General features: G+C 40.7%; 2 protein-coding genes across 4 annotated transcripts in view; one reads left to right on the top strand and one right to left on the bottom strand.

The window, feature by feature from the left end:
- Positions 1–3,219: 3,219 nt before the first annotated feature.
- Positions 3,220–8,535, bottom strand: B3GALT9 (beta-1,3-galactosyltransferase 9). The gene is made up of 3 exons (XM_058524830.1): positions 8,288–8,535; positions 5,831–5,888; positions 3,220–4,323 (listed from the first exon to the last, which is right to left on the bottom strand). The coding sequence occupies exons 1-3, from the start codon at positions 8,533–8,535 to the stop codon at positions 3,220–3,222; spliced, it is 1,410 nt and encodes a 469-aa protein (XP_058380813.1).
- Positions 8,502–12,165, top strand: part of FBXW2 (F-box and WD repeat domain containing 2) — a 27,092-nt gene continuing 23,428 nt past the window's right edge. The window contains exon 1 of one of the 3 annotated variants that reach the window (XM_058523898.1): positions 8,502–8,637. Coding sequence is in view for 1 of the 3 variants with exons in the window: in XM_058523900.1 (XP_058379883.1) it covers positions 8,900–8,914 (15 nt within the window). In the remaining 2 variants the exon portion in view is untranslated. The other 2 variants (XM_058523899.1, XM_058523900.1) reach the window with 2 other exon arrangements.

The following is a 12,165-nucleotide window of genomic DNA, read 5'->3' as shown; positions in this document are numbered from 1 at the left end:
TCAGGGTTTTGCTTTTGATTTTTCAGAGCCGTCAAGTCAATATTGAGTTGATTGGAGAGAAGGAAACTTACTCCTAATAACCAGAGTCAGAACAAAAGGGATGCTATGTATAAACCAGGATACCATCTCGTTGATTAACAAAGGATGCACTTTTTCTTTTTCATTGACAAAAAAGTGTTCCCACCTGTTTTCCAGTGCCCTGCTCTCTAAACACCAAAGCACTCTGCACGCCAATCACCAATGCAGAGGTTTGTGCGTGAACATGTTATCAGAGTGTGACAGTTCAGAATCTAGAGAGAGAGGTTTCTTTTAGGCCATGATGGCATTGATAAACCATCCCTGCTCTGTAACAAAATGGTTCTCAAGTGACTAGAATTCTCTTGTCCCCAGATTGATCATCTCTCTTCCGCCATCTCTTGTGTCCCTGAGTCTCCTTTTTCCCTGTTTCCATACCAACCATTTCCCTACTGCTAATACCACTAAATAGTCTACAGCCAGCTCTTTCCTGGCCTGAGAAACGTTCTTTCTCTTTAAGGTGACTTTTGTTTAAATCTCATTCATGATGTTGATTTTATTCATTTAATGTCGGAGTTCAGAGGATTCTCCTCCCTCCTATGTATGGCCTACACACTGATTCTGATTTTGCACCTGTGACTTTTTAAAGATTAAATAAAATTTGCAAATTATTTTATTTTGCATTTAATGAATAAACTCTTTTCGACTGCTCATTATGTGCTTGGCATGGGGGAAAGTATTCGACATTGTCCTAAGTGCTAAGTTCATCTCATTTAATTTTTACATCTCTATTTCATAGATGAAGAAACTGAGGCTCAGAGAAGTTAAGTTGCTTATCCCAAAATCACACAGGTAGCAAGTGGCTAATAGTGGAGGAAAATAGATCAATATAAAATTAGTATATAATAAATACAAAAGTAGAAGAAAGCAGAAAACACCTACCCTAGACTCGAGGGAAGGTTTTCCAGAGAAGGAAACACCTGCCTCTGAAGAACCAGTTGGAGATAGTCAAGTGAAGAATAGAGGGGAGTAGCAGAGCAAGCAGAGGTACAGATATGAAAACAAGATCACATTTAGGGAACTACAAGTCATTCAATATGACCAAGCCTAGGATTCAAAGGGGAAAATTACAAAATTCTTTATCCTTATTACTAATAATAGCCACCATTTCTTAGCATTTACTGTATTTTAGGCACTTGGTGTGCATTTTCTCATTTTATCCTCATAACAGCTGTACAAGTTAAGTATCAATTTGCAGACAGAGACACTAAGCCTGAGAAGTTAAGTACCTTGTACAGGTCACACAGCCCAAAGCCAGAATATTAACCTGGCTTTCTGAGGGTTAGTCAGATGTGTTCCTTTTTTGTTACTTGGTTATATTTTGGAGATAATAGCAGTTACTGTGTGTCAGGCATTGTTCTAAAAGCTTTTCATGTATTCACTCATGTTGCTGTCCTCTCACTCCCAGGAGTTAGGTACCGTTATTACCTTATTTACACATGAGACCAAGACACAGCAAAGTTAAGGAACTTGCACAAGGTCACACAGCAAGTAAGTGGAGCCAAGATTTGAACCTACGCTGTTTAACTCAGAACATATGTTCTTCAATGCTGCCTTTTCTTCTTGATGAACACTTACTATGGACCAAATCCAATGCTAAACATTTGACATATCTCATTTAGTCCATAAACCCTACAAGGTTGATTTTGTATATAAATTGAGGCTCAGTACGGTTTAGTAACATGCAAAAAATATGATCTAATAAGTGTCATGGCAGAGATTTTCAAGTATATTACTTTGGGGATACCTAAAATCCCGAGAACCTCAAGATGGGGACTACAATCTAGTGCCTAGTCCTTGTACAAGAGAAATCAGAAAGTATGTGTTGTAGGGGCTGGCCTGGCATCGTAGTGGTTAAGTTTGGTGCACTCTGCTTCAGTGACCCAGAGTTCGCAGGTTCGGATCCCTGGCACAGACCTACACCACTCATCAGCCATGTTGTGGCAGCGACCCACATACAAAATAGAAGAAGATTGGCAATGGATGTTAGCTCAGGGTCAATCTTCCTCACAAAAAAAAAAAAAAAAGAAAATATGTGTTGTAGGTTGAATTGCATCCCCCAAAAAGGTATATTGAGATGCTAACTCCCAGTACCTGTGCAGAGGACCTTATTTTGAAATAGGTCATTGATTTGCTTGATTGCTGATGTAATCAAGTTAAGATGAGGTCATGATGGTGGGCCCAAATCCAATGACTGGTGTCCTTAGAAGAAGAGGGAAATTTGGACACAGGCACAGCACAGAGGAAAGATTATATGAAGTCACAGACACAAGAGAAGGCCACGTGAACGTGAAGGCAGAGAGAAAGTGATGCGTCTATAAGCCAAAGAATGCCAAGGATTGCTGGCAACCACCAGAAGCAAGAAGAGGAAGGAGTCTCCCCTATAGGCTTCAGAAAGAGCAGGGCCCTGCCGACATCTTATCAATTTTAGACTTCTAGTCTCTAGAACTTCAAGCAAGTAATTTCTGTTGTTTTAAGTCACCTAATTTGTGGTACATTTTTATGGCATCCCTGAGAAACTAATACAATTGTACATATAACATGAAATGTGAATTTGTTGCATCCCATCTGTAAAGCACTGCCTAATTAGGACTTGGTGAAAATTGTTTCACAAAAAGAGATCCAAGCTTGATACTAGTGAGGTTTAAGTTAATATATACTAGGTAGCTAATGCTTTTAAATTAAATATAATTCCACCGCCCAGATAACTAAAATGGTTCCTGCTTGCAGACAAGATGAACATTTTGTTAAATTCCTTATTTCCTGTTTTCCTTTAATTCTGGGCTTTCTCAAATCAGTCACCGCTGCTATCACAGTCATGACAGTTCCATAGAATGTCACTTTTAAAATTCATTAATTGTAAAGAGAAACAAAACTTTTGGCTAGAATTGAATTTAATATTCTCTCTTTTCTGGATGAAAGGCTTTATTTTGACAAGAATCATGTTACACCAACTTAAATTTCTTAAAATGAGATCTCAATATGATGTAATACATCACAGCACTAAGAATACTTTGGAACTTGCTGAGTACAATTAAAGATTCAGAGAAACCACATAAAAGGAACCACAAGGAAAGAGGGATGCTTTCTGTAACGAGGTAGGAGGTAATTTAATAGAACACACATAAGAAAAATAAAGAAATCCTAATCACTAAAATACATGGCATTGTTTTTTGTGGTACCCATGTGAAAACGTTTAAAGCTGTCAAGGTATGTCAGAATTTTGCAGGAAATGAGCCCATAGTAAGTCTCAAACGGTGTGCATTCTTTCCCATTGTTAGTTTCCTTCCATGCCAGAGGCATTTCGGCATCTGTAGTTTCTGAGGATGTGAAAATGAACTTATAGCAACATCTGCTGTATCTGATGTGCTTTTTCCCAGAAAACCTTGAACTGTGGATGGGTATAAGGCCAATGGACTTGGCACAAATTCCTACAAACACATCAGCAGGCACCATAATTGGTACTTCTTCAAACACCACATACATCATCCGAGCCACATCTTGGGACATAATAAAGGCCTCACCACTGCAATAATCTGGGTAATACTTTCCTGGGTACTCGCTAAGAGGGACAAATTCTTCACTATCAGGGTCTCTGTTGGGTGTATCCTGATGGATAACTCTTCCTACATAGACATCTTCAAGGTGTTCTTTCAGATTGAGAAGATAGTCTATCAAGCTTGGTAAATTAACAAACATCTTCTCATCAACCTTGAGAATGAACAGGGCATTAGGGCAGAAAGTCACAGCCCACTGCGTCATTGTGATGATCTTCAGGGTTTGATTCTCAGCACTATCCAAGAAGATTCCTTCAATTATATCACTATTCTTATGTGACTCTTTGTCTATCTCTTGCTGAGTAGTTACCAAAACAGGCATTCCCAAAGCAAACAGTGTAAGAATGGGGTGCCCTCGGACACTGGTCACATTACCCCAGGTTTTCCTGATGAGGTCCCACCTTGTTCCATTTCCTGGGCTACTGAAGATGAGAGAGAGCAAAAATATGTTCTTCCCTTTACACACCTCTGATGGGCTCAGGATATAATATTTGGAAAGATTACTTCTTAGAGGCACCATGTTCAATTTTCTTGCCTTATCCTTAATTTCAAGAACCTTCATATCTACATAAGGCAAAGCATGCAGAAAGTATTCTTCCACAAAATCAGCCCCAAAAAGTAAGGCGTGAAATAGGATGACATTAAACAGAATGAAACACCACTGGAGAGTCCAAAGTCTGCAGAATGTCACCTAAATGAAAAAAGAACACGTGTTCCTTCAAGCTTCATCTTCATTTCTGGTTTTGCCCCTACTAAACACTGTATGTACTTACAGCACTTAGCAGTACACTGTTTTAAGTGTTTATTATTATTTTTGTTATCTGTCTCTCCCACTAGATCATGGCCTCCTGCCTCTCTCTTCTCCAGTGCTGCTGAATCCAGTGTTTGGCACAAAGTAGAAACTGAATGAAATGTTAGTTGGTTGTTTTCTAGCTTGTTTGGATAAAAGCCTATTTACTATATCCAAGGCACTGTGTTAGACACTAAGGAAGCAAAGAGGAACCAAACACAGACACGTGGATATAAAGTAACAAGTAGCATCATTGCGCTAAAAGCCTACAGGAAAATATATGATGTTCTTTCTGGAATTGAAGCACTTGAATCAGTTTCTTCTCTAATTATAAAGGTCAAGGGCTATTTTTCAATGACATGGTTGCTTTTATTGGCCACTGCACAATAGCCGCTATCAAACATTTACATTCTTCTAGTATGACTTTTCAATTTAATCTAATACTGAAATCTGACATTGTCTGTTTCGACAATGTCGCCTAATCCATCTGACATGTCTGTCAATATGGGCATATTCCTGCTATCTGCTTAGCACCCCTTCAGAAATCTAGCACGGACCTGTGCCAAGCTTACTCCACCTCCTCAAAGGAGATGGAAACTTTCCATCCGGTAGAGCGTATGCAGTATTGTAATATAACAGAGCCAGGGGACATTAACGGAATTAAATCTCTGTTCATTGGAGCTTCAATCAACAAATCCTCTCAGAATAACAGTTACTTCTTACTGAGCACTTGTAGTCGGCCAGGCGCTGTGCTAAGCACTTTACATGCCTTAACCCATTTCGCCCTGGTAATAACCCTTTCAGATAGGTTATCTTCAAAAGTAAGCTGAGCATCCAAGAGGTTTAGTAATTTTCCCAGGATCACTCAGCGGGTAGGGAAGTGGGGTAAGGCCGTGATGTCAACTCAAGTCTACAGGATTCCAAAGCTCACTCTTAACCACTAGAGAATCCTGATTCCCATCTTTTACTTTTCTATGTCTATTACAACAAAGCAAAACAAACTCCTAAATTATAATCTGAACTCCTTTCCATTTTCTCAGTGCTGATGATTTGTACATACAAGAAACTTCAGCCTCCCCAAAGCCTATTTTAATAGATATCAAATGCTTCAAAGATTATAAGAAACTTACCTGCATGTTGTCTGTGAACAATTTCAGGGCTTTGGAAATCATTGACACTGGATGCCAAATTATGCCCAAACGTATCTCAGTATCACTCAGTCTAACGGCAATTGAAGCAGAGTACTTTGTGCCTGAGACTTTAAGGATAAGGTTTCTTGCCAGTCAACCTGAGCTTTTGTCCCAGAATACCTGCTGGCTCCATAGGAGAGCAAGTGCTGATGATGTTACAGCTAGAGCGAATCCAGAACAAAGAATAGAAAAAGCAAACTTCTTCAAATGCTTCCAACCTTGTGTACCTCTTGAAACTGACCCTTTGTCTTTATGCTGACTTCTTGGTGAAGTATGCTTGGGAGTTGAAAGGACAGTTCACCCACATCACCTCTCCACAGCATCATCACACAAGGAGTACATCGCAAGAAACCACATAGTTGGAGTAGTTACTGTTCCCTGGTACATGCACACGCAAGAAATGTACTAAACATCAAGGAAAACTTGTCATCTCTAGTGGGTGCATTTTTTCTACCCACAGAAACATCATATGGTGCGATTTGGCTTGTGTCCCATTAGGAAGGATTTTGAATTCCTAATATAAGCTACGCAAGAACTTTACTAAATCAATCAGATGTTGTCTAAACTACCTCTCCCAGGCAACTTTATCTCAAAATAGAAAATAAGACGTAGTCTGTTTTAGCCTGAATTGAAGAAACTAAGCATTTGATGTTTGCCATTTTCCTAGTGCATGCATGTATAGGAATTATCTCAAACACCGTTTATATCAGCAAGTTTATTTTAAGAAAAGAAACAACATCGAGCATATTTTCATGTTCTTGTCACATAAGCAGTTGTACTGAACATTCTGATCTCATGCCAGGCTGTATTTTATGTTTTTCTTTTCATATGTTGATCTTCCTACCTGCTATTCATAGCAACTTTTGTAATTATTTGGCTATGAATAACTCATTATGTTTAAAGTTGGCTATGTTTTCTCAACAATCGTTGTGCAATCTTGGAGATTTTTACAAAGTGGGAAAAATCTGATCTAAAAAAATGCAAGTAAAAGGGAGTTTTTACCTGTACTAAATTTAACAATTATTTAACAAGGTCTTGTATTTAATTAAACATAAATTCTATTTTGCAATTTCATTTTTTAGAGCCATAAATTTTGCTCCTGAATCTCCTCTGCGCTTAAACTTAGACAGTTTGAGATCTTTGTCCTTGAGAGGTTCAAACAATATTGTCTCTGGGGCAGCTCCAAATGGAATTTTCAGTTTGATTCATCAAACTCCTACCATACTAGAGTTGAGACTGTTTGCCACAAATAGACAGAGGTGCTTGGTTTTCTTGATTACTTTGGTACTGCCTTCTCTTTCATAGAGGTTTTCCAATCTGTGTACCCGTATCTTCCTGAATTTCTTATAATATTGTCATCAGTCACTGTCTGACTGAGAAGTCTACAGAGGCTTCCTATTGCCTACCAAATCAAATTTTCTCTCTTGAGATCTTTCAGGACACCATACTTGGCTTCCAACATAAAGAGTCAACTTTTTATTTCCCATGTTTCAAGTACCCTAGATGTACTCAGGATGACTGGAGCCTTGGCTGTGCTCTCCCACTAACTGGATATGTGACTGTCTTATTGTCTATATTATGTGTTATGTCTATATTATTGGACAGGGCTGTCCAATATGGTAGCCATTAGCCATATGTGGCTATTTAAATTAAAATTAATTAAAATTAAATAAAATTAAAATTTTATTTCCTCAGTCACATTAGGCACTTTTCAAGTGTTCAACAGCCACAGGATGCTGGTGGCTGCCATATAGGACAGTGCAGATAGAGAACATCATTGCCGAAAGTTCTATTGGACAGTGCTGGTACAAGATGCATGTGAGCATATGTGTGTACGTGCATGCCGTTTATGAGCCCATACAGAAAAACAAGAACAACACGCTCTGAAGGGAACCTGAGTTGAAATCCCATGATAGCCAGTTACTAAGACCTTAGTCCAGATGCTTAAACCTCTTTTGATCTCGGTTTCCCCATCTCTAAAAGTGGAGCTAATAATAGTAACAACCGTGTAGAGTTATTGTGGGAACTAGTGCAATAACACGAAGTGATTAGAAGAGTGCCTGGCACATAGGAAGCACACAGTTTTAGTTCTGAAAGATTCACATTTCATCTCCTTAAGTACTCAGAACGATCAGATGACGAGGGTACTATAACTGCTATGCAGATGAGGAAAATAAAGCCAGAGAGGTGAAGTAACCATAGGCACAGCCAGAGTGTAAGAGCTGGGATTCAAATCTAGATCATCTGACTCTCGCTCACCAACTCCCTTACTTTGCTTTATTTTTCTGCTTAGCACTTGCTAAGGCTTGCACCAACCTTGCTTAGTTATTTTTGTTTATCTGTCTGCCTCCCCCACTAGGATGTAAGCCCCAGGCTGTCAGGGATTTTTCTGCTTTTTGTCCACTAACCCTATCCTCTAGAACAGCGTTTGGGACATCATAGGTGCTCAATGGGTTGTTTGACTTTGGACACGTCTCTTCACTTCTCCTCCGTAAATGAGGATAACAAGAAAAAGTGCCGCACAGTTGGTTCAAGATCAGATTGGATGACAGACAGAAACGCGCGGGACAAACTCGAACGTACAGCACGCAACTAGGCTTTGGTCCAGGCGCCACAGGTTTAAGGTGTACTGCGCATGCTCCGCCTCCCTCTACGCTTCCCACCGCTTCCACTACCCCACCAGGCGGGGGCCGGAAGTGCGTCCGCATCCGCTGGGCGCCCCGGGCGGAGGGGCGCGAGGAGATGACGCAGACAGCACCGGAAGCCGCTCCCCGGTGAGGTTGCGGACCGCGAGCGGCGGCCGCAGGTCCAGGTCTGTATATGAGGCGGGGCCGGGTCGGGGAGCGGGGAAGTTCTCTGGCGCCCCCGCCTCTGCTGACCCGCGGCGCCTCGGGCTGTTTGTCTTTCTCCCTGCAGGCGCCATGGCTGCGGAGCGGACCCGGCCGCTGCGAGGCTCTGGCGGCCCGAGCGCGCCTAGTCGGTGTGAGCCCGGCGCGAGGTCCCGGGCCCCGGGGCGCTCGCTCAGGTCAGTGCCGCGCGGAACACGGCTCCGGGGCGGGGGACCTGGGAGCGACGAGCGGGGTGAAGGGATCTGGAGCGATTTAGAGCTGGGAGAATTGAGTCTCGGAGTGACTGCTTTCTAGTGCCTCAGTTTCTTTAGCTGCAAAATGAGTAAACAGTCATGTCCCAGGGCTGCCGTGAGTTTGAAAGATAATGAAGCGTGGAGAGGTGGTTTCTGAACTACAGAGCGCGGGGCTGACGTGAGGGACTGCGCCATAGTTGTGGGTATGCCACGGAAACAGGTGTGTGTGAGGGGTGGCGCTTGAAATAAAGATAACAATATGAGTGCTAAATAATAGTGGTAACTGGCATTTCTTGTTGGCTTCCATTGTGTCGGGTACTGTGCTAAAGGCTTTACGTGCCTTATCCTGTTTAATCCTCAGAAAAATCCTTGTAGGTAATGCTGTTCGTGGTTACATTTTACAAGTGAGGAGACTGGGCTTGAGATAGGTGAAGTGATTTGTTCAGGGTCCCCGGCAACTAGTGGAGTTGCAGAGCCCTTATTTTATAAACACTATTTTATAAACACTATTTGTATTCTTTCAAAGCTGTTTTTTAGTCGTCTTAAAGCTAAAGGCTGTTTTTAAATAGATAATATATTCACATGGTTTTAAATTCAAAAAGGGCCCCTCACCCCTATTCCTCAGCTCTGCAGTTTTTTCTGGAGGCAACCAGAGTTGGCAGCTTCTTGAATATCCGAAAGATACTTTATGCATATGGAAGTTTATGTATATAAACGTTTTCAAAACCTCTGTACTCTACTAATCATCCTTGATAAGAAAAGAGAGGGAAGATGAAGGCTCCTCCCCAACAACAGGTGTTTTGCTTTCACTCTTGACTAGGCTGCGTCTTGGTGGAGGAGAGGAAGATGCATTCATGATGTTTTATTTAGAATGTCGTATCTCTAATAAGACCTAGGGGTAAAGGTTTTGTTTTGTTTTGGGAAGGTGGGGGCTGGGCAAGATGTTAAGACTGCTGCTTCCTATGGGACCCTGGGAAAGTCACTCCACTTCTTGGGCCGTCAATTTCCTCATTTATGAGTTAAGGGCAGTAGTACTGATACTTTCCATGAGGTTGTGAAAATCAAATGAGCTAATATCTGTGAGTAGTACTTTAGTCTTTGTTTTGTTTTTGTTTTTGTTGTGAGGAAGATGAGCCGTGAGCTAACAGTTGTTGCCAGTCCTCTTTTTGCTGAGGAAGATTGGCCCTGGGCTAACATCCATGCCCATCTCCCTCTACTTTTTTTTTTTTTTTTATATGTGAGACACCTGCCACAGCATGGCTTGATGAGCAGCGCATATAGGTCCACGCCTGGGATCCGGATCTGGGAACCCCAGCCGCTGAAGCCACTGGCCAAGCAGGGGCACTTAACCATTACGCCAGTGGGCTGGCCCCTACTTTAGTCTTTTAAACTAATACGAATATGCAAGTTGCCTAAGGGAACTTGGAGTTAATGGCAGAACCAGAGACCAAATCCAGGTCTCCCATCTTCCAATTTAGGACTCTTTTTATCACACTACCCATTTCAGAGCTTTGTGATTGTTAATATTGAGGGTAGAAGGGCAAGTTTAATGTTTAGTCTCAAATGGGGAAAAAAGGAGGAAGACAGCATGGAGTGTGGGTAGAGTGGAGAGAAAAATGCACCTAGTGGGAAATTATAGCCTCAAGTCAATAACTGACCTTAATTATAAAATTAAACTCCCAGTAAATTTGAGCCCTTAACATTTTCTTCTATGTATTTTAAGCCATTTTAAGAGAAACTATGATAAGATCATAGGGTTGAAAGAGGTATTAGTGGTCATGTCTGTTCCAGCCTCAGGGCCACTAAGAGCTTCCCTGCCATGTATTCATAGTAATAAAACTAACAAAAAGTACCATTTGAGTTACCCTAGACTGGTCTCTGTGCTAAGCATGTCCTTGCTCTATTTCGGATTCTCAGAACCCTCAAGGTTGAGTGATAGCTTCCATTTTTACAGATGATGAAATTGAAGCTTAGTAGTTAGTTGAACATGCCCACGATCACATAGGAAGTGGCTGAATCAGTAAAAGATTTGACTGACTTCAAAGCATTTGTATTTATCCCATTTTGCCTCTCTATCCAACTGTCCTTGACTGTTCCCAGTAATGGGAGGCAGCTGTTCCATTATTGGAAAGCTCTGATGATTTAAAAGCTCCTTCTTATGTTGAATTGAAATCCCGCTTCCTGAAGTTTTCCCCTTGGGGCCTTGTGCTGCCAGTACATGATATTCCTAGAGGCTCTTTAAAAGAGTTCAATTTAGACCTGTGACCTTAAGAAAGTTCCATCCAAAGTCACTTCATTTTTTAGAGAAGTAAAAAGTGCATTCTGCAGAGTTAATGGGGCCTGCTTTATTTAAAAAAAAAAAAAAGATGCCTTTATCGTGACAATCAGAGATGAAGAACTGGAAAACAGCCTCTCATAAGGAGTTCAATAGCTTAAAGGGCAATCTCTAATCTAAGAGTTGGAAAAAAAATTTCGTATTAGGAGAATATATGAATCTCAGAAATGGCTAAGGTTTTAAAGGTACTCGCTGGAAAGCTTGTCCCATAATCATCTGTGGTGTCTTGAGCACATTAATTTGACAAGCTGTAGGATATCTCTTAGTTATTTGTGAATGATGGGAACCTGATAATGTTTTCATGGGTATTTTAAATTTGCCTTCTGGCCATTTAAATAATAATTCAGCATACATAAATGTAAGCATTTCTGTGATGATGTGGCATACTTTGTGTGTGGAGGTGTAGGTGTGTGAGAGGAAGTCCCCGACACTTCTTCACTGTAAAAAATGATTACTGGGCAGATGTTTTGGTGTGGTTTTTAATTGGCCAGTATTAATTAGTTAGCTGCTCTGATGTTGTATGAACGTCCACAGAAGAGGGTTGTTTTGTCTGGCTGTGAATGATTTTTTGTTAAAGCAAAAATTTTCTAGAAGTGTTACAGATGGAAGGTTGTTTGGATTCAGAGGAGGGAGGTGGCTTGTTATCTTGTGTTAAATCGATAAAACTTTTGGTGTCCTGGTTATTTTTTGGCAGCCAAGTAAATCTTTAAGTTGATGTAAATCCTACTAGCCCAAACCCTGAGGCTTCAGGGTGTTATTTTAAAGTCCATTCGCTGTTCCAAAAACGAAAACTATTAGACAGCAGATGATGTGATTAGAAAGATTTGGTTGCTTCTACTGCTTTTTGTCTGATAACACTCTTGCCAAATTTGGTATTAGGAAATTAATGAACATGATTTTTACTCACCTTACATTAGCAAAGTTGCAAGATGAGATCTGGCTTTTTGTGTAGACCTGATCTAGGTGACACATAGGGGAAGGAATTTATTTTCCTTGTCCACATTAATTTGGACATAAATTTTTAAAATTACTATGACAGTCTGGTGGGAAGCTGAGATCAGATTAGAAGGAAAGTTTTTTTCTTTTTTTAATCATGGAAATGTTTAAACATCTGAAAATAAAGAGAATAAAAAACC

Source organism: Diceros bicornis, chromosome 28 (genome assembly GCF_020826845.1).
Source record: "Diceros bicornis minor isolate mBicDic1 chromosome 28, mDicBic1.mat.cur, whole genome shotgun sequence".
Classification (NCBI taxonomy): domain Eukaryota; kingdom Metazoa; phylum Chordata; class Mammalia; order Perissodactyla; family Rhinocerotidae; genus Diceros; species Diceros bicornis.
This window is presented reverse-complemented; position numbering and strand designations above follow the sequence as displayed.